We start from the raw sequence: 22,560 nt of genomic DNA, 5'->3' as shown, positions 1-22,560 counted from the left end.
CACCCTCAATTTGGCCTCAAAACCTCCAAATTGTCCACCGGGAGCTCAGTCTTACAGCTTCCAGCACAAGCAGGTACTTGCAGAGGAACTCTCCGCCCTTCTCAGCGCCAATGCGGTCGAGCCCGTGCCATCCGGGCAAGAAGGGCTGGGATTCTATTCCAGGTACTTCCTTGTGGAAAAGAAAACAGGGGGGATGCGTCCCATCCTAGACCTAAGGGCCCTGAACAAATATCTGATCAAAGAAAAGTTCAGGATGCTTTCCCTGGGCACCCTACTTCCCATGATTCAGGAAAACGATTGGCTATGCTCTCTGGACTTGAAGGATGCCTACACACACATCCCGATACTGCCAGCTCACAGACAGTATCTGCGATTTCAGCTGGGCACATGTCACTTCCAGTACTGTGTGCTACCCTTTGGGCTCGCCTCTGCGCCCAGGGTGTTCACAAAGTGCTTGGCTGTAGTAGCAGCAGCACTTCGCAGACTGGGGGTGCACGTGTTCCCATATCTCGACGATTGGCTGGTGAAGAACACGTCCGAGGCAGGAGCCCTGCAGTCCATGCAGATGACTATTCGCCTCCTGGAGCTACTGGGGTTTGTGATAAATTACCCACAGTCCCATCTTCTCCCAGCGCAGAGACTCGAATTTATAGGAGCTCTGCTGGATTCTCGGACGGCTCGCGCCTATCTCCCAGAGGCGAGAGCCAACAACTTGTTGTCCCTCGTCTCGCGGGTGCGAGCGTCCCAGCAGATCACAGCTCGGCAGATGTTGAGATTGCTGGGCCACATGGCCTCCACAGTTCATGTGACTCCCATGGCCCGCCTTCACATGAGATCTGCTCAATGGACCCTAGCTTCCCAGTGGTTTCAGGCTGCTGGGGATCTAGAAGACGTGATCCACCTGTCCACGAGTTTTCTCGAATCCCTGTGTTGGTGGACGATATGGTCCAATTTGACTCTGGGACGTCCTTTCCAAATTCCTCAGCCACAAAAAGTGCTGACCACGGATGCGTCTCTCCTGGGATGGGGAGCTCATGTCGATGGGCTTCACACCCAAGGAAGCTGGTCCCTCCAGGAACGCGATCTACAGATCAATCTTCTGGAGTTGCGAGCGATCTGGAACGCTCTGAAGGCTTTCAGAGATCGGCTGTCCCACCAAATTATCCAAATTCAGACAGACAACCAGGTTGCCATGTACTATGTCAACAAGCAGGGGGGCACCGGATCTCGCCCCCTGTGTCAGGAAGCCGTCAGCATGTGGCTCTGGGCTCGCCGTCACGGCATGGTGCTCCAAGCCACATATCTGGCAGGCGTAAACAACAGTCTGGCCGACAGACTGAGCAGGATTATGCAACCTCACGAGTGGTCGCTCAACTCCCGAGTGGTGCGCCAGATCTTCCAAGCGTGGGGCACCCCCTTGGTGGATCTCTTCGCATCTCGAGCCAACCACAAAGTCCCTCAGTTCTGTTCCAGGCTACAGGCCCACGGCAGACTGGCATCGGATGCCTTCCTCCTGGATTGGGGGGAAGGTCTGCTGTATGCTTATCCTCCCATTCCTCTGGTGGGGAAGACTTTGTTGAAACTCAAGCAAGACCGAGGCACCATGATTCTGATTGCTCCTTTTTGGCCGCGTCAGATCTGGTTCCCTCTTCTTCTGGAGTTATCCTCCGAAGAACCGTGGAGATTGGAGTGTTTTCCAACCCTCATCACGCAGGACGAAGGGGCTCTTCTGCATCCCAGCCTCCGGTCCCTGGCTCTCACGGCCTGGATGTTGAGAGCGTAGACTTTGCCTCTTTGGGTCTGTCAGAGGGTGTCTCCCGCATCTTGCTTGCTTCCAGGAAAGATTCCACTAAGAGGAGTTACTTCTTTCTATGGAGGAGGTTTGCCGTCTGGTGTGACAGCAAGGCCCTAGATCCTTGTTCTTGTCCTACACAGACCCTGCTTGAAAACCTTCTGCACTTGTCTGAGTCTGGTCTCAAGACCAACTCTGTAAGGGTTCACCTTAGTGCAATCAGTGCATACCATTACCATGTGGAAGGTAAGCCGATCTCGGGACAGCCTTTAGTTGTTCGCTTCATGAGAGGTTTGCTTTTGTCAAAGCCCCCTGTCAAACCTCCTACAGTGTCATGGGATCTCAATGTCGTTCTCACCCAGCTGATGAAACCTCCTTTTGAGCCACTGAACTCCTGCCATCTGAAGTACTTGACCTGGAAGGTCATTTTCTTGGTGGCAGTTACTTCAGCTCGTAGGGTCAGTGAGCTTCAGGCCCTGGTAGCCCAGACCCCTTACACCAAATTTCATCATAACAGAGTAGTCCTCCGCACTCACCCTAAGTTCCTGCCAAAGGTTGTATCGGAGTTCCATCTGAACCAGTCAATTGTCTTGCCAACATTCTTTCCCCGTCCTCATTCCTGCCCTGCTGAACGTCAGCTGCACACATTGGACTGCAAGAGAGCATTGGCCTTCTACCTGGAGCGGACACAGCCCAACAGACAGTCCGCCCATTTGTTTGTTTCTTTTGATCCCAATAGGAGGGGAGTGGCTGTGGGGAAACGCACCATATCCAATTGGCTAGCAGATTGCATTTCCTTCACTTACGCCAAGGCGGGGCTGGCTCTTGAGGGTCATGTCACGGCTCATAATGTTAGAGCCATGGCTGCGTCGGTAGCCCACTTGAAGTCAGCCTCCATTGAAGAAATTTGCAAAGCTGTGACGTGGTCATCTGTCCACACATTCACATCTCATTACTGCCTGCAGCAGGATACCCGACGCGACAGTCGGTTCGGGCAGTCAGTTCTTCAGAACCTGTTTGGGCTTTAGGATCCAACTCCACCCCCCGAGGGCCCTGTTTGTTCTGTTCCAGGCTGCTCTCTCAGTTAGTTGGTAAATTTTTTAGGTCAATCTCAGTTATGTCCTCGCCGTTGCGAGGCCCAATTGACCATGGTTGTTGTTTTGAGTGAGCCTGGGGGCTAGGGATACCCCATCAGTGAGAACAAGCAGCCTGCTTGTCCTCGGAGAAAGCGAATGCTACATACCTGTAGAAGGTATTCTCCGAGGACAGCAGGCTGATTGTTCTCACAAACCCGCCCGCCTCCCCTTTGGAGTTGTGTCTTCCCTTGTATTTGTCTTGCTACATATGAGATTGGCCGGCTCGAGCCGGTCTCGGGCGGGAAGATGGCCGCGCATGCGCGGTGCGCACAGGCGCGCGAGGACTAGCAAAGGACTTTGCTAGTGAAGATTCCGATTGGAGGGGCTGCCGTGGACGTCACCCATCAGTGAGAACAATCAGCCTGCTGTCCTCGGAGAATACCTTCTACAGGTATGTAGCATTCGCTTTTAAAATCGAATGTGGTACTGCAAGATTTGAGGGTGGCCAACGTAACGCAGATATTTAAAAAAGGTTCCAGAGGAGATCTAAGAAATTATAGACTGGTGAGCCTCACATCGGTGCTGGGCAAAATGATAGAGATTATTATAAAGAACAAAATTACAGAGCATATTCAAAAGCATGGATTAATGAGACAAAGCCAACATGGGTTTAGTGAAGGGAAATCGTGCCTCACCAATCTATTACATTTCTTTGAAGGGTTGGATAAAGGCGAGCCAGTTGATATTGTGTATCTAGATTTTCAAAAGGTGTATGACAAAGTACCACATGAAAGACTCCAGAAGAAATTGGAGAGTCATGGGATAGGAGTTAGTGTCCTATTATGGATTAAAAACTGGTTAAAAGATAGAAAACAGAGAGTAGGGTTAAATGGTCAGTATTCTCAATGGAGAAGGGTAGATAGTGGGGTTCCCCAGGGGTCTGTGCTGGGACCGCTGCTTTTTAACATATTTATAAATGATCTAGAGATGGGAGTAACTAGTGAGGTAATTAAATTTGTTGATGACACAAAGTTATTCAAAGTTGTTAAATTGCAAGAGGATTGTGAAAAATTACGAGACTAGGAGACTAGGCATCTAAATGGCAGATGACGTTTAATGTGAACAAGGCAAAGTGATGCATGTGGGAAAGAGGAACCTGAATTATAGCTATGTAATGCAAGGTTCCATGTTAGGAGTCACCGACCAAGAAAGGTATCTAGGCGTCGTCATTGATGATAGGTTGAAATCCTCTGCTCAGTGTGCTGCGATGGCTAAGAAAGCAAATAGAATGTAAGGTATATTAGGACAGGAATGGAAAACAAAAGTGAGGATGTTACAATGCTTTATCAGTCCATGGTGCAACCTCACCTCAAATATTGTGTTCAGTTCTGGTCACCGCATCTCAAAAAAGATATAATGGAATTAGAAAAGGTACAGAGAAGGGCAACAAAAATGATAAAAGGGATGGGACGACTTCCCTATGAGGCTGAAGCGGCTAGGGCTCATCAGCTCGGAGAAAAGACGGCTGAGGGGAGATATGATAGAGGTCTATAAAATAATGAGTGGAGTGGATCGGGTAGACATGAATCGTTTGTTTACTCTTTCCAAAAATACTAGGACTAGGCATGCAATGAAGCTACAAAGTAGTAAATTTTAAAACGAATCAGAGAAAACTTTTCTTCACTCAATGTGTAATTAAACTCTGGAATTCGTTGCCAGAGAATGTGGTCAAGGCGGTTAGCTTAGTGGGATTTAAAAAAGGTTTGGACAGCTTCCTAAAGGAAAAGTCCATAGACTGTTATTAAAATGGACTTGGGGAAAATCCACTATTTCTGGGATAAGCAACATAAAATGTATTGAACTTTTTGGTATCTTTCCAGGTATTTGAGATCTGGAATGGCTACTGTTGGAAACAGGACACTGGGCTTGATGGAACTTTGGTCTGTCCCAGTGTGGCAATACTTATGTACTTATGTAGTGAGTTCCCCTTTTGAACCATTGGAAATGAACACCTGCAAGGACCTTACCCTGAAAATGGTGTTTTTAGTGGGCATTTCCTCAGCACGGTCGATTTCGGAGCTGCAGGCTTTGTCTTGTAGAGCTCCTTTCTTGTCCTTTTCCAAGGAAAAGATTTCGCTGAAGCTGGTTCTGTCCTTTTTGCCCAAGGTTATGGTGGTCATGGCGGCGGCGTTGAGAAAGCAAGGTATCTTGGTCCATCTGTATCTCGACAATTGGCTGATTCGAGCCAAGTCAAGGCAGGAGAGTGCAGAGGCGACCTTGCGAGTAGTGAGTTTCTTGGAGTCGCTCGGCTGGGTGGTGGACAAGGACAAGAGTCACCTCGTCCTGTCGCAGTCCCTGGAGTTATCTAGGGGTCCAGTTCGACACGTCGAAGGGGCTGGTGTTCCTACCTTAAACTCGGATTGCCAAGATGCAGGCCCTAATTCGTCAGCTTTGCTCCGAGAGAATTCCTTCGGTTCGTTCTTATCTGCAGGTTCTGGAACTCATGGCGTCGTGGATAGAGGTAGTCCCTTGGGCCAGGGCTCACATGCAGCAGTTACAGTTGTCACTTCTGGATCGCTGGTCTCCTCAGACACAAGACTTGGAAGAGAGGCTCGCTTTTCAGCCTTCAGTGGTAGCTCCACACGCCGAATCTGGAGAAGGGCATGCTCTTGGATCCTCCGGAATGGATTCTTCTCACCACAGATGCCAGACTGGGGGGCCCATTGCCTCGGTCAGGTAGTTCAGGGCTGTTGGAGGAGGCCCTTTTCCGGAGATGGGAAGGCTGTAGAACTAGAGGGCATGATATGAGATTGAAGGGGGGCAGACTCAAGAAAAATGTCAGGAAGTATTTTTTCGTGGAGAGAGTGGTGGATGCTTGGAATGCTCTCCCACGGGAGGTGGTGGAGAGGAAAACGGTAACGGAATTCAAACATGCGTGGGATAAACATAAAGGAATCCTGTTCCGAGGGAATGGATCCTCAGAAGCTTAGCCGAGATTGGGTGGCAGAGCCAGTGGTGGTTGGGGGGGGGGGGGGCTGGTTGGGAGGCGGGGATAGTGCTGGGCAGACTTATATGGTCTGTGCCAGAGCCGGTGGTTGGGAGGCAGGGATAGTGCTGGGCAGACTTATACGGTCTGTGCCCTGAAAATGACAGATACAAATCATGGTAAGGTATACACAAAAAGTAGCATATATGAGTTTATCTTGTTGGGCAGATTGGATGGACCGTGCAGGTCTTTTTCTGCCGTCATCTACTATGTTACTATGTTCAAGGGTTGCGAGGTGCATTCCACTAGGGGGGTGGCTTCCTCCTGGGCGGAAAGCAGTTTGATTCCTCCGCAGGATATTTGTAGAGCAGCTGTCTGGTCCTCTTTGCATTCCTTTGTGAATCATTATAGAATTGACGTGCAGGCGAAAGAGTGTGCTGGTTTTGGAGCAGCAGGTTTTTATTTATTTATTTATTTTATTTATTTATACTTTTAATACAATATTCAAGGAGAAAACCTTGTTTGGAAATACAGGTTGAAACAAATTACAATAGTATTCTTCAAAACATCCTCTTATAACCTTTTAAGCACTATGTAAAGAAAATTCTACATTAATGTTTTGTCATTACCATAACAATCATAATACCTTCCTTAGACCCCAAATTGGGAGAGAGAGAAAAAGAATTAGAGGAGATTCCAGCATTAATCAATCAAATATGAATAAGCTGACTTATCCAGGTTACATTTCATTTCACTTGTTTCAATTCTATAAACTCTTTTAGATGTTCCGGTGAAAAGAAAGTATATTTGGTTAGACTGTGTTTCACTACACATTTGCATGGATATGCTAAGAAAAAGGAAGTACCTATATCTATTGTATTTTGTTTTAAGGCAAGAAATGACTTCCTTTTTTGCTGGGTTGACTTTGTGACATCTAGGTATATCCAAACCTTGGAACCATAGAATAGAGCTTTAGAATTTTTAAAGTAAAGTCTTAGGGTGTTATTGTAGTCCTGCTCAAATATCATTGATACAATCATTGTAGTTCTGTTCAATATAACTTCAGAAGATTGTTCCAGAATATCTGAAATATTCTGTAAGTCTAAAGAATCTTTTTCCGGACCTTGCGCTCCAGTTCTAACAGGAATATGGTAAATCTTATTTAGCGGGGGAATTGCCTCTGCAGGAATTTTCAATATTTCAGTCATATATTTCTGGAAGGTTTCTTTCAGAGTTACCCCCGCTATTAGTGGAAAATTCAAAAATTGGAGGTTTAGGCGCCGGTTATAATTTTCAATTTGCTCTATTTTTCGTCTACTATCAGTGGTATCCTTAATAGCCACATATTTAAAGAAGTTCAAAATTTCCACCTTTTTTTGTATAGCATGAACTTGAGTTGTTAAGTCAGATCTTACAGAATCTACAGTATTTTTCAACTCTTCAAACTTAGAATTTAATTTAAGAACGTCACCTGACGTCTGCATTAGTGTAGTTGTAATCTGGTCTAACATCACCTTTAGGGTTTGTAGAGTCACCTCCGAGGTCTGCACTGCAGGGGACAAACTTCCTGCTATGCCCCGAATCGCCGATTGCGTGCCTGGGTCCTCACCAGTCTTCCCCGTCGACACGTCTTCCGTGGCAGTAGGGTTTCCCCCCAGGGGTGCTCTCGACGCCGGGCTTGGAGGGATCAGCAAAGTGGATGGTGGAGACAGGGAGACTTCCTCTCCCAGCGGGGAATCTGCTCCTCTGGATCCCTCCGCTATGGGATCCTCTCCCCGCAAAAGCCTGGATACACCCGGGAAGAAACGATCCAGCGACGCTTGAGCAGGCGAAGAAGTTGAGGTAGGTGGAGGCACTACTCTCAATATTCCCTTGCGTTTAGTGTGTGGCATTTTCAATGAAGAATAGATAATTCTGCTCAAAGACGCCAGGAGCGTTTCAAAAACCATCAGGTGCGGCAGCCATCGGAGCTGCAGTTTTGACCTCTGGTTTTCGGGGGTCCTGCCCTTCGGCCTTTACTACTTTGGTACTTCCCAAGCGCCTTGACCAGTCTGGGAAGTTGCTGACGAAGGTGAAATTTAGGCCTTACCTACTAATTTTCTTTCCTCTAGACCCTCCAAGACTGGTCAAGAGCCCACCCTGTGTATTGATACAGTGTGTGTCTCTTATTTCTTGTTTTTGAGCCTCTTTTGCTCTGGCTGATGAATTGGATGTATATATACAATACCGGTCTAGAGGATGCTAGGCATAGGTTTTGGTAGTAGACTGGTGCAGGTCTGGGTGCTGGTTGCGTTCGATCTGCAGAAGCATGGTCATGTTTGGGAAGAGTTTCCATGTACAGTGTTATGTGAAGTTATTTCTTAGTATTTCTCTGCTTGGTTATTGGTATACTGTCTGGTTAGGGTTCTGCACAGGTTCATATACAGTGTTCAAAATTAACAGGCTCATTTTCGAAAGAGAAAAACTTCCAAAAGTGGGATAAGTCTGCATTTGGACGTTTTTCTAACAAAAACATCCAAATCAATATTTTCGAAACCTATTTTAGATGTTTTTCTCTGAAGTCCGCCAGAAGTGCGTCCAAATCCCAAGGGGGAGTGCCAGCGGCATGTTCAGGGTGGAACTTGGGCGTTCCTAAGACTTAAGATGTTTTTCAGCCATAATGGAACAAAACAAAAACGTCCAGGACTAAAACATAGACGTTTTGAGCTAGACCTGTTTTTATTACGAATAAGGCACAAAAAGGTGCCCTAAATAATCAGATGACCACTGGAGGGAATCAAGACTGACTTCCCCTTATTCCCCCAGTGGTCACTAACTCCCTCCCACCCCCAAAAGTGTGATGACAAACATTACTTACCAACCTCTATGCCAGCCTCAGATGTAATATTCAGGTTCTTTAGAACAGCATGCAGGTCCCTGGAGTAGTCTAGTGTTGGGTGCAGTGCACTGCAGACAGGTGGACCCAGGCTCCTACATTCCCCTACCTGTTACACGTGGAGGAAACTGTGAGCCCTCCAAAACTCACCAGAAACTCACTGTACCCACATATAGGTGCTCCCTTCACCCATAAGGGCTATGGTAGTGGTGTACAGTTGGGGGTAGTGGGTTTTGGGGGGCTCAGCACCCAAGATATGGGAGCAGTGGTGAGATGTATACCTGGGAGCATTTTATGAAGTCCACTGCAGTTCCCCCTAGGGTGCTCTATTGCTGTCCTGGGATGTCAGGGGGACAAGTGTTGGCTCCTCCTACATCCAAATGGCTTGATTTTGTACGTTTTGCACTGTGACTTTTTTTTTTTTTTTTTTAATGGTCCAAAAAAAAAAAAAAAAAACCCCACATCCATAGTATTTTGGAATTAATAGGCTTGTGTCGTAGGCCCTTTCTGCTGTTCCTTCAGAGTAAAGTGGAGCTCAGGTTGGCTCCTTCTTTTCTTCCTATGGTGGTATTTGCATTTCATGTCATTCAGCTTCTCTCCATATGGTTGCATTGTCTGTGTGTCAGGTTCTCTGGCGGTACTTATACGTTACTCAGGATTTCTGACGTTCTGATCATCTTTTTGTGCTCTTTTGTGGCTATCGGAAGGGGGAAGTGGCTTCCTAGGCTACTATTTCTCGGTGGATCAAGGAGGCAGTCGTGTCCACTTAATTTGCTTAAGGGCAGGCTGATTCTGACCTTTTTTGCTAGCGCATTCCACTCATGCTCAGATGGCCTCGTGCGGAGCATTCCTTGGTGTCTCCTCTGGACATCTGCAAGGCAGCAGTGTGGTTTTCATTGCATTCCTTTGCCTGTCATTATAGATTGGATATGCATGTGTGGCAGAATGTGGCATTTGGAGCTAGAGTGTTGGAAGCCGGTCTTCGAGAGTCCCTCCCATAATGGTCACTGCTTTGGTACTTCCCATCTGTAATGGTCTGGAGGGACACTATGGAAAGATAAATTAGGTCTTACCTGCTAATTTACTTTCCTTTAGTCCCTGTAGACCGTCAGAGAGCCCGCTCAGCTGTATTCTGTCTCTGGAATATGTATGTTAGCTGTGTTCTTCGCAGGTCGGCTTAGTTTTGGGTGCTGGTGCAGAGTTGGTAGTTGGCTTTGTCTGAAGCAGGAGTCTCTCCTCAGTACAGTATTAGAAGAAGCAAGAAACCAGGTGCATGATTTAAAAAAAAAAAAAAAAACCTGAACTTGACATGGGGTCAGGTCGGTTTGGTGACCCTTGTTCATCCTGGGATCCTTCCGGCGCTGGGCAGTAGCAGCAGACGGTTTTGGACCCTGTTGGTCATGTTCCAGTTGTGGTTCTGCTAGAGGGTTTTTGGGTATATTATTTCTTTTCTCTTCTCTTCGATAGTTCTGCTTCACTATTTGTAGACTGATTTTCAGGGTACTGCACAGCTCACTTATACCTATATTTAAACTTGGTGGTTCTCAATGTAAATCTGCTGGTGGGAGTGTATAACCCATCTGTGACGGTCTAGAGGGACTAAAGGAAAGTAAATTAGCAGGTAAGACTAATTTCTCCTTATTTTTCAGAAAAGTGTCTAATTTTTTTTGCAGCGTGAATGCTTGCAATTGCTAGTAGTAATTCAAAAAAATTTCCATCGCTATTGAAGAGAGCTAGCTTCTCACTCACCTGCAGCAGCAGTGTGAGCATTGATGCAGTACACAAAAAGTGCTGGCCTCTCATAGCTTGGGAGAGAGTTAGAGGAGGACAAGTACAGCCGTGGGAACAGGGAACATGCATGCTGTATCTGTGGAGTACTGCATGCAAATTTCTTATGAATATTCATTATGGGTATCTTGAAAACCTGACTGTCTGAGGGAGCCTCCAGGAGAGATTCAGGAACCACCGAGTTACAGTAATGGCCTGGGAATCAGAGTTCAAATCCCCCTTCCCCATACACCACCCCCTTCCCAACATGCGCTGTGACCATGGACAAGTCACTTTAGCTGTACTTTCCTCGGGTATCCACTTACATGTAAACTCTTTGGTGCAGGGACTTTCTCGTACTTGAATTCTAATAGTTCTGTAAACAGCCTTAAGCATCATTGGGAAAGGCAGGTTAAAAATCCCACTGTTTATTTCACCAGTTTGACAAGTTTGAGAACAGTTTTTTTTGTGTGTATTTGTATTCCATTTTAGGATCAATCTCTTGGTAACTGGAGGCTGAAGAGGCAAATAGGAGAGGGAGACGAGATTGCCTATAAGTTTACTCCAAAATACGTCCTGAAGGCTGGGCAAACAGTGAAGGTGTGTGAGAGGAACAATTCCTTTTTAATAAAGTGTAAACATTAATGATTTCAGTACAGAATTTGCCATTGACACACAATAGGAACTTCATTTTCATGCAGTTTAACATTGCCCAAAGTGGGTGTTATATCTGAAAATAAACTATTCGTACATTTTCTGTTGGAAATTGGGAAAAGGCATATGACCTGGGCAATTAATTTCTTCCTAAATTAAATTAGACTCTCACAGCAAGTTGCAGGCTTTATTTTCTTAGTAGAGAAAGTGCTGCATTCTGGAATGTTTAGCCTTGAGAACGGCACTTGTGCAGCCTTTTCTGCTCACTCACTTCTGTTCTTTGCTGTTCAACCTGCACAGTTTCAATCTTTCATTTTTCCCTCGTGATTATATTTTAATTCTCAATGCCCCTTTCAGGTTATATTGATTTACAGTGAGAGATACGGTTTTCAGTTCTTGCATGCTTGTTAGAAAATCCAGATATTACTAAGATATCATTGTAGAAAAAAATTTAAAGCTTTTACCTGCATTTTAAAAAATCTCTTATGAGCCATCCCTAAAGCACACTGGAGCCTTTATTATATGCTCAAAAAAAGACATCACCTTAATTCTTTTGTGCAATAACAAGAGAAATGCTGACTGTCTCGTCTACTTTTATCATTGTGTCCGCTCTAGATTTATGCAGCAGATGCAGGTGTTGCTCACAGCCCACCATCAGTTCTAGTGTGGAAGAATCAGAGTAGCTGGGGTACTGGATCCAGTATCCGTACATACCTTGTTAATGCGGATGGAGAGGTAAGCTTTGCTGACAACAGTGTTTTCTACTAGCCATGGAACCTAGAGCCAGTAGCCTTGCATACCTCATTCATGTAGACCAGGGGTTAGCAATAATGTTGATCTAATGCCAAACTTCCAACATTTCCCCAAATGATGTTTATTTGCTTGCTAGGAGAGGGAGAATGTCCCATGGAATTCTGTTTCAGAGTGGTAATCCTGTCTGCATTCTCTCCTGAAATGTGTTCCTGCTTGAGGGGAGGGAATGATGGCCTCCTAAGACCGCCTTCACTCCATTTCCCTTAAGGTCTCCAGTATAGCCTGATGATGGTGGCTTTAGTGTAAGAATGATCAAATATTAATGTATCTGATCATTCTTATACTGCTTGGGTAACTCCTGGATACTCCCTGCTTCCTGACCTTTGTCAGTCCTGTGCTAGTTCTGCCCCAAAACAATCTGCAGGCAGCTTGACCTGCTAGTATAGACAAGCGAGCCCGTGTTACCAGGAGAAATTGTGGATACGCTAATTTTAGAAATCAGGGTGTCTCATGCGCTCGGCTGCAAGCAGTACGCTTCAGCAGCAGTCTGGACACGGCTCCCCGGGATGGCAGTGCCAGGAGACTGAGAGCGGGTAGGATACGGGGGCTATTGGACTTTTTTTTTTTTTAATATCCCCTTCAGGATCTGTTGCATAAAGCTGGGAAGTTTTCTTCTAGTTTCTTTTCAGGTGAGAGGGTTCTCGGTGCACCCAGTGGGGCTCAGTCCCAGAGTTGGGGTCCCCCTCCCCTGTCTGATCTGCGCTGTAAATTGTAGCTGGGGGATCCTGGGAGTGGGAAGTGAATATTCTCCGAGGACAAGCAGGCTGCTTGTTCTCACTGATGGGTAACATCCACGGCAGCCCCTCCAATCGGAATCTTCACTAGCAAAAGCCTTTGCTAGCCCTCGCGCGCCGTTGCGCACCGCGCATGCGTGGCCGTCTTCCCGCCCGAAACCGGCTCGTGCCGGCCAGTCTTCTTTTGTCCGCGCTCGGTACGGTCGTATTTACGCCGTTCGCGCCCCGAAAGTCGACCTCGCGCGTCTTTTTTGGACTTTGCTACGAAAAAAACCATTTGGAAGGAGACCTTTTCGGTCTGTTCCCCTTCCTATATTTCTAGTTTCGCCCCGTTAAGTTTTCTTTCGTCGTCGGGGTAGGCCCCTTGGAGGCCTCGGTTTGAAGTTTTTCTTCCCCTTTTTTGTGGTGACATCTTCGCCATTACGAGTTTTGATCTCGCCGGTGCGATTTTTCCACCCATGACATCGAAGTCTCCCAGCGGCTTCAAGAAGTGCACCCAGTGCGCCCGGGTAATCTCGCTCACTGATAGCATGCGTCGTGTCTTCAGTGTCTGGGGGCTGGGCACCGCCCTCAGGCCTGTAGTCTGTGCTCTCTTTTACAAAAGCGGACTCAGGTAGCGAGATTGGCCCAGTGGAACGTTTTGTTCTCGGGCTCTTCATCGGCACCGGGAATATCGAGTGCATCGACGTCGCCAGCGTCCAGACCTTCATCCTCGGCCGCGATTGCATCGAGTGCATCGAGGCATCGACCCTCTGCATCGGGGCTGAGACATCGGAAGGCTGCATCGGCGTCGGTGGTACCGGGACCTCCTCGTCTGCTGATGTCGTCGGACGGTGGTGCTTCGTCTGGAGTGCAGGTGAGGACTGTCCATTCCCCTGCTGGTGACGGTGAGCCTTCGGGTGGGTCTCCCCCTACCCTGAGGGCTCCTGCGGTACAGTCCCCCCGAGACCGACCTTCTTCGGCCTCGGCCCCGAGGAAGCGATGGTTGGATTCTACGTCCTCCTCGTCGGTGCTGGGAAGCATGCTTCGTCCCAAGAAGTTGAAGCATCGACACCGGTCCCCTTCCCGTGTCGGCACCGAGAGCTCTGGGTCGCCAAGGGAGTCGGCACCCAGTAGGCATCGGCACCGAGAGGACCGCTCACCCTCTGTTCAAGAGGTGTCGATGCGCTCCACTATGGACAGCCCGGAACAGCCTCCACGCCCGGAACAGACTCTGACATCGACACCTGCATCGGCTTCCATGTCTTTCTCCACAGCCGCTCTGCACGAGAGTCTCCGGGCCGTTCTCCCAGAGATCCTGGGAGAGCTGTTGCGCCCTTCCCCTCCGGTACCAGGGGTGCTTGCGCCACCGGTACCGTCGAGTGAGGCGCCGGCTGGCCCCTTGCCCGGGGTGAGGTCTCCGACATCGGTGCCGCTTGCGGTACCGACTGCGGTAGCCTCCCAGGAAGGCTCCCCGACGACGTCGGCGGAGGGAGCTTCGCCGGTGCGGGCGAGGGAGTCTACCTCTCGACGCTCCCACCGTGGCCGTGGTTCCACGGAGTCGAGCCGGGCACGGCTTCAGACACAGGTCCGCGAACTTGTGTCTGATACCGACGGTGAGGCCTCGTGGGAGGAGGAGGAGGACATCAGATATTTCTCTGACGAGGAGTCTGATGGCCTACCTTCTGATCCCACTCCCTCTCCTGAAAGGCAGCTTTCTCCTCCCGAGAGTCTGTCTTTCGCTTCCTTTGTCTGGGAGATGTCTACGGCCATCCCCTTCCCGGTGGTTGTGGAGGACGAGCCCAGGGCTGAGATGTTTGAGCTCCTGGACTATCCTTCTCCACCTAAGGAAGCGTCCAGAGTACCCATGCATCATGTCCTCAAAAAGACATTGCTGGCGAACTGGACCAAGCCATTAAGTAATCCCCACATTCCCAAGAAGATCGAGTCCCAGTACCGGATCCATGGGGACCCAGAGCTGATTCGCACTCAGTTACCTCACGACTCTGGAGTTGTGGATTTGGCCCTAAAGAAGGCTAAGAGCTCTAGGGAGCATGCTTCGGCGCCCCCGGGCAAGGACTCTAGAACCTTAGACTCCTTTGGGAGGAAGGCCTACCATTCCTCTATGCTCGTGGCCAAAATTCAGTCTTACCAGCTCTACACGAGCATACACATGCGGAATAATGTGCGGCAGTTGGCGGGCTTGGTGGATGCGCTCCCCCCTGAGCAAGCCAAGCCTTTTCAGGAAGTGGTCAGGCAGCTGAAGGCGTGCAGAAAATTCCTGGCCAGAGGGGTGTATGACACCTTTGATGTTGCGTCCAGGGCCGCTGCTCAAGGTGTGGTGATGCGCAGACTCTCATGGCTGCGTGCCTCCGACCTGGAGAATAGACTCCAGCAGCGGATTGCGGACTCGCCTTGCCGTGCGGATAACATTTTTGGAGAAAAAGTCGAGCAGGTGGTAGAGCAGCTCCACCAGTGGGATACCGCTTTCAACAAGTTCTCCCGCCGGCAACCTTCAGCTTCTACCTCTATAGGTAGACGATTTTTTGGGGGAAGGAGGACTGTTCCCTACTCTTCTGGTAAGCGTAGGTACAACCCTCCTTCTCGACAGCCTGCGGCCCAGGCTAAGCCCCAGCGCGCTCGCTCTCGTCAGCAGCATGCACCTCAGCAAGGCCCCTCGGCTCCCCAGCAAAATCAAGGGACGAGCTTTTGACTGGCTTCAGCAGAGCATAGCCGACATCCAAGTGTCAGTGCCGGGCGACCTGCCAGTCGGAGGGAGGTTGAAAGTTTTTCACCAAAGGTGGCCTCTCATAACCTCCGATCAGTGGGTTCTCCAAATAGTCCGGCAAGGATACACCCTCAATTTGGCCTCAAAACCTCAAAATTGTCCACCAGGAGCTCAGTCTTACAGCTTCCAGCACAAGCAGGTACTTGCAGAGGAACTCTCCGCCCTTTTCAGCGCCAATGCGGTCGAGCCCGTGCCATCCGGGCAAGAAGGGCTGGGATTCTATTCCAGGTACTTCCTTGTGGAAAAGAAAACGGGGGATGCGTCCCATCCTAGACCTAAGGGCCCTGAACAAATATCTGGTCAAAGAAAAGTTCAGGATGCTTTCCCTGGGCATCCTTCTCCCCATGATTCAGGAAAACGATTGGCTATGCTCTCTGGACTTGAAGGACACCTACACACACATCCCGATACTGCCAGCTCACAGACAGTATCTGCGATTTCAGCTGGGCACACGTCACTTCCAGTACTGTGTGCTACCCTTTGGGCTCGCCTCTGCGCCCAGAGTGTTCACGAAGTGCTTGGCTGTAGTAGCAGCGGCACTTCGCAGACTGGGGGTACACGTGTTCCCATATCTCGACGATTGGCTGGTGAAGAGCACATCCGAGGCAGGAGCTCTACAGTCCATGCAGATGACTATTCGCCTCCTGGAGCTACTGGGTTTTGTGATAAATTATCCAAAGTCCCACCTTCTTCCAGTGCAGAAACTCGAATTCATAGGAGCTCTGCTGGACTCTCGGACGGCTCGCGCCTATCTCCCGGAAACGAGAGCCAACAACTTGTCCCTCGTCTCGCAGGTGCGAGCATCCCAGCAGATCACAGCTCGGCAGATGTTGAGATTGCTGGGCCACATGGCCTCCACAGTTCATGTGACTCCCATGGCCCGCCTTCACATGAGATCTGCTCAATGGACCCTAGCTTCCCAGTGGTTTCAGGCTGCTGGGGATCTAGAAGACGTGATCCACCTGTCCACGAGTTTTTTCAAATCCCTGTATTGGTGGACGATTTGGTCCAATTTGACTCTGGGACGTACTTTCCAAATTCCTCAGCCACAAAAAGTGGTGACCACGGATGCGTCTCTCCTGGGGTGGGGAGCTCATGTTGATGGGCTTCACACCCAAGGAAGCTGGTCCCTCCAGGAACGCAATCTACAGATCAATCTTCTGGAGTTGCGAGCGATCTGGAACGCTCTGAAGGCTTTCAGAGATCGGCTGTCCCACCAAATTATCCAAATTCAGACAGACAACCAGGTTGCCATGTATTACATCAACAAGCAGGGGGGCACCGGATCTCGCCCCCTGTGTCAGGAAGCCGTCAGCATGTGGCTCTGGGCTCGCCGTCACGGCATGGTGCTCCAAGCCACATATCTGGCAGGCGTAAACAACAGTCTGGCCAACAGGTTGAGCAGAATTATGCAACCTCACGAGTGGTCGCTCAATTTCCGTGTAGTGCGACAGATCTTCCAGGTGTGGGGCACCCCCTTGGTAGATCTCTTCGCATCTCGAGCCAACCACAAAGTCCCTCAGTTCTGTTCCAGGCTTCAGGCCCACGGCAGACTGGCATCGGATGCCTTCCTCCTGGACTGGGGGGAGGGTCTGCTGTATGCTTATCCTCCCATACCTCTGGTGGGGAAGACTTTGTTGAAACTCAAGCAAGACCGAGGCACCATGATTCTGATTGCTCCCTTTTGGCCGCGTCAGATCTGGTTCCCCCTTCTTCTGGAGTTGTCCTCCGAAGAACCGTGGAGATTGGAGTGTTTTCCGACCCTCATCACACAGGTCGAAGGGGCGCTTCTGCATCCCAACCTCCGGTCTCTGGCTCTCTCACGGCCTGGATATTGAGAGCGTAGACTTTGCCTCTTTGGGTCTGTCAGAGGGTGTCTCCCGCATCTTGCTTGCTTCCAGGAAAGATTCCACTAAGAGAAGTTACTTCTTTCTATGTAGGAGGTTTGCCGTCTGATGTGACAGCAAGGCCCTAGATCCTTGCTTGTGTCCTACACAGACCCTGCTTGAATACCTTCTGCACTTGTCTGAGTCTGGTCTCAAGACCAACTCTGTAAGAGTTCACCTTAGTGCAATCAGTGCATACCATTACCGTGTGGAAGGTAAGCCGATCTCAGGACAGCCTTTAGTTCGCTTCATGAGAGGTTTGCTTTTGTCAAAGCCCCCTGTCAAACCTCCTACAGTGTCATGGGATCTCAATGTCGTTCTCACCCAGCTGATGAAACCTCCTTTTGAGCCACTGAACTCCTGCCATCTGAAGTACTTGACCTGGAAGGTCATTTTCTTGGTGGCAGTTACTTCAGCTCGTAGGGTCAGTGAGCTTCAGGCCCTGGTAGCCCAGGCTCCTTACACCAAATTTCATCATAACAGAGTAGTCCTCCGCACTCACCCTAAGTTCTTGCCAAAGGTTGTGTCGGAGTTCCATCTGAACCAGTCAATTGTCTTGCCAACATTCTTTCCCCGTCCTCATTCCTGCCCTGCTGAACGTCAGCTGCACACATTGGACTGCAAGAGAGCATTGGCCTTCTATCTGGAGCGGACACAGCCCAACAGACAGTCCGCCCAATTGTTTGTTTCTTTTGATCCCAACAGGAGGGGAGTGGCTGTGGGGAAACGCACCATATCCAATTGGCTAGCAGATTGCGTTTCCTTCACTTACGCCCAGGCTGGGCTGGCTCTTGAGGGTCATGTCACGGCTCATAATGTTAGAGCCATGGCAGCGTCGGTAGCCCACTTGAAGTCAGCCACTATTGAAGAGATTTGCAAAGCTGCGATGTGGTCATCTGTCCACACATTCACATCTCATTACTGCCTGCATCAGGATACCCGACGCGACAGTCGGTTCGGGCAGTCAGTGCTTCAGAATCTTTTTGGGGTTTAGAATCCAACTCCACCCCCCTAGGCCCATGTTTTTTCTGTTCCAGGCTACACTCTCAGTTAGTTGGAAAATTGTTAGGTCAATCTCAGTTATGTCCTCGCCGTTGCGAGGTCCAATTGACCATGTTTGTTGTTTTGAGTGAGCCTGGGGGCTAGGGATACCCCATCAGTGAGAACAAGCAGCCTGCTTGTCCTCGGAGAAAGCGAATGCTACATACCTGTAGAAGGTATTCTCTGAGGACAGCAGGCTGATTGTTCTCACAAACCCGCCCGCCTCCCGTTTGGAGTTGTGTCTTTCCTTCTCTTTGTCTTGCTACATATGAGACTGGCCGGCACGAGCCGGTTTCGGGCGGGAAGATGGCCGCGCATGCGCGGTGCGCATCGGCGCGCGAGGGCTAGCAAAGGCTTTTGCTAGTGAAGATTCCAATTGGAGGGGCTGCCGTGGACGTCACCCATCAGTGAGAACAATCAGCCTGCTGTCCTCGGAGAATACCTTCTACAGGTATGTAGCATTCGCTTTATCTAGGCATGAGGTTCTGGGTAAATGCGAGGTCCGTAGGATCTGTGTTTTTCCTGCACCTTAGGTAGGGTGATAGGTTCATCGTGTTTTGGAGGAAGATGAGAACCCAGTTTTCTGCAGTCGAGGAGGCACGGGGTGGGGTGAGTGGTGCTTCTCTTTCAGGGGACCCCAGGCTCTTTTCTGCAGACTTTGCCTTTTCACCCTTCCAAATGCATGTTGGTTTTACCGGAACTTCAGGCAACTTTCAGGGCAGCGGGATCGGCGCCTTTTGTCTCTTCCTCACTCCCGGCAGATAGTGTTGGGACAAACTGAGACCCCACACCCCCAAGTCAGGTTTGAAAATGTTTTGCAGGCTTTGCTGCTTGTTTCTAAAGCTTACAAAAGAATCAAAAGTTTTGTTGACCCCAAAAAAGGAGCAACCAGGAGAATGAATGTTGCTCTGTGTTTCTCTTATTACCCTGGTGCACTCTGAACTTCAGATGGGAGAAGCAGCTCGCTGCCCTGTTGCCTTTTTCGAGAAAACAACCTCTCCCGAAGGCAATCGGACAGGGGTGATCTCGGCAGCCTTTGAGGCTTTCTGGATCTTGTTTCGGAGATGCAGCTAATAGTTTGCTGCGGGCTGCTGGGTGGGGACAGCCCCCTCCCTGGCTCAGCACCAGGAGGCTCTTGGATTGTGGTGGTAGGAAACAGTAATTTGAAGCAGTCTCACCAATGGCAGAATTGTAAGAGATTTTGGCTTCATTCAAGGAGTGGAATTTTTTAATGCCAAAAAAAAAATAGTAAAAAAGAAGTGTGCATGGAGTGGAATTTTTAGTTACCAAATAAATAAATGGGTCTTCCAATGGGGTTGCATTGCATGTGCAGCAGAGGAAGATCCCCTTTTTTGAAGTGTTACTTTCAGCATCTCATTTGTGCTTTGAAAATCAGACAGTGTCTCCTTCCTCTGGAGAAAAAAGGGAACTGGATCTTCATTTCTTTGGTGGGGGAAGGAGGAATTTGCCCACTTCTGCTTTGGATTGGCAGCTGCAAAAATGCACAGTGTCCAGTCTGTGCCTAAAGGAATCCTTGCATTTAGAGTATCTTAGGGGCATATTGGTGGGTAGCTGGGAGTATATAGAGAAATAGGCAAGCAATAAATAAAGTTAGGGCATAGGCAGTGGAAAGGAGTGGGCCACTGGGGCCATGGTCCTACCAATATTTTGCCTACCACAGCATCAGCATTAGAGAGCTTGTGGTAGGACAGGAGATTGGTTTATCTGACCCCTCCAAACAAAAAAAGGGGTGGGGGTGTACTGCTCCTGTGTCAGGGTCAGAGTGTATCTGATAGCTTAATGTGGGTTCCTTTCTGCTCTCTTTGGATGGTTGAATTTTCAGTCTTTCCCTAGTGGGGGAATGAAGCTGGAGGGATTGGCCTGTGTTTGGGCTGCTGCAATCCCGGAGAAGAGTGTGGCTCCTTCAATACAGTGCTATCTGGCTTTCAGCAGAGTGATTCATGACACTAAAGTGCTGCACCCTTTTTTTCCTCATGTTCAAAGCCAGAAACCCTCAGCCGTCAGATGAAAAGAAGAATGGAGAAATCAGTTCTCCCTTTTAAACTATAGTGGTGTTGAAACTTTTCATTCTGTGTAGTTTGGATTAATGCTCTGCCTTTAGCTCAAACACATCCGATCCTTTCGCCTGGCAGTTTTATGGGGATCTATGAGTCTTTTTTTTTTTTTTAATTCTTTGCATAGGGTTGTCCCGAAACGATCGGTGGGTATTTTTTTTTTTTTATTGCATTTGTATCCCACATTTTCAGGCTCAATGTGGCTTACAATACATCATGAATAGTGGAAATATATAATAAGATAGGCAATTAGTATTATGGAAGGATTTTGGGTAACATGATAATGAAAAAGCATGATATTAGTATAACAAGCAAATATAATAAGACAATACTGGATATATGTAGAGGAGTTCACATTTATTGATCTTTGTGGTATGCCTTGTTAAAGAGATGGGTCTTCAGTAGTTTGCGGAAGTTAGTTCATAGATCGTTTTTAAGTTGCGCGGCAGCGCGTTCCAGAATTGTGTACTCAGGTAGGAAAAGGTTGACGCATGCATTAGTTTGTATTTTAGGCCTTTACAGTTAGGGAAGTGAAGGTTGAGGAATGTGCGGGATGATTTTTTAGCATTCCTGGGTGGTAAGTCTATCAGGTCTGACATGTGGGCAGGGGCATCTCTGTGAATGATTTTGTGAACTAGGGTACATATTTTGAACGTGATGCGTTCTTTAAGTGGGAGCTAGTGTAGCTTTTCTCGTAGGGGTTTTGCACTTTCATATTTTGTTTTACCAAATATGAGTCTAGCTGCAGTGTTCTGGGCTGTCTGAAGTTTCTTGATTATTTGCTCTTTGCAGCCAGCGTAGAGTGCGTTGCAGTAGTCTAGATGACTGAGTACCATTGATTGGGTAACAGGACTTCTTTGCGTTTTCCTAACACAGAGGAGTTAACCTGCACCTTCTGCAAAGTGGAACATGTAGTGTAAAATTTGCAGACCCAGCCGTCAAACTCTAAATGACAGGTCACCCAGATCTAAATTTTGCCTTTCGCACCAGATCTGGAAACTACTGCGATTGGTCCAGTGAACATTTGTGGGTTCTTGATAAAGATTGCTTATTTCAGGGTGTAGATAAAGTTTCCTGCTTTCTCATTCCCCACCTCTTGGGCGTTTTACCTCAAGGATCTGTAAACTGCTGGTAATGTCTCAATGGTGACATTTTGAAGGGATAGAAATTGCTATTTGTGGTTGCTTTTGACCTACTAACAGTACATTTTGATGGTCCCTTAGTAGCCTGGTGTGACTGTCACTTCTCTGGCTTTAGATACAACTAAAAAGTGATGTGAGGAGGAAAGATGTTAGTAAGGAGAGAGATGAGGTTGAGCTGCATTGCTGTGTCTGTCTGCTAGGAGGAGTGAGTCTATAGCCCACGATTCCTGGAGGCTCATGGCATAGGAGTCTTAAGCATGGGTGGCTGGGGCCTGCATAGATTGGCAAGTTTGGCTCTGGCCATCTTGTTGGGCATACTGGATGGAACGTTCAGATCTTTTTCTGCCATCATTTACTGTGTTACTAAGTTACTGTAGTATATTAATTGCTAGTAAATAATGTTATCTTCTTCATATTTCCTTCAAATCCTTACAGATTTTCCTGTTCATAAAGTTTTTATCGCAAGATACTAATTACTTTCCATTGACTATCATAACACTGCACTAGTTGTAAATGTTCTCTCGCTTTGTAATTTGTCAGATCTCACTCATTGTAATTCAACTTTTGTAATGTGTGTAAGCCACATTGAACTGAAATTGTTTTTGGATGACGTGGGATATTAGAACCAATAAATAATACCACTTAAAAATACAAAATAATGGTTTTAGGTTTCGACCTCCTATCGTAAGTGTAAATGAATAGTAATCTACACTAGTCCTCTTCCTCTAAGTGTATGAAAGAAGAGCAGGACTTGGTTGGGAAGAACATTGAAGTTGTGCTTGGTTGACTTCAAGCTATGACTCAGATATGATCTTGCTCCTTGGTTGTATACTATGGGGACAGCTATGGCTGAGCTTATCAGATGACCAAATACACCATACTGCCTGGGTTGGTGTGGTGGTATCTGTATTGTAGCACCACTTAGTGTCAGTGTTATAAATGGACTTCCACA

The 22,560-nt window shown here is 48.2% G+C and overlaps 1 protein-coding gene across 2 annotated transcripts in view; it reads left to right on the top strand.

Moving 5' to 3' along the window:
- The window catches only part of LMNB2 (lamin B2), a 250,862-nt gene that overhangs the window by 193,109 nt on the left and 35,193 nt on the right, over positions 1–22,560 (top strand). For both annotated transcript variants that reach the window (XM_030220310.1, XM_030220309.1), the window contains 2 exons: positions 10,989–11,096; positions 11,766–11,885. In XM_030220310.1, coding sequence (XP_030076170.1) covers positions 10,989–11,096; positions 11,766–11,885 — 228 coding nt within the window. The remainder of the gene's footprint in view (positions 1–10,988; positions 11,097–11,765; positions 11,886–22,560) is intronic.

Source organism: Microcaecilia unicolor, chromosome 11 (assembly GCF_901765095.1).
Source record: "Microcaecilia unicolor chromosome 11, aMicUni1.1, whole genome shotgun sequence".
In the NCBI taxonomy this organism is placed as follows: domain Eukaryota; kingdom Metazoa; phylum Chordata; class Amphibia; order Gymnophiona; family Siphonopidae; genus Microcaecilia; species Microcaecilia unicolor.
This window is presented reverse-complemented; position numbering and strand designations above follow the sequence as displayed.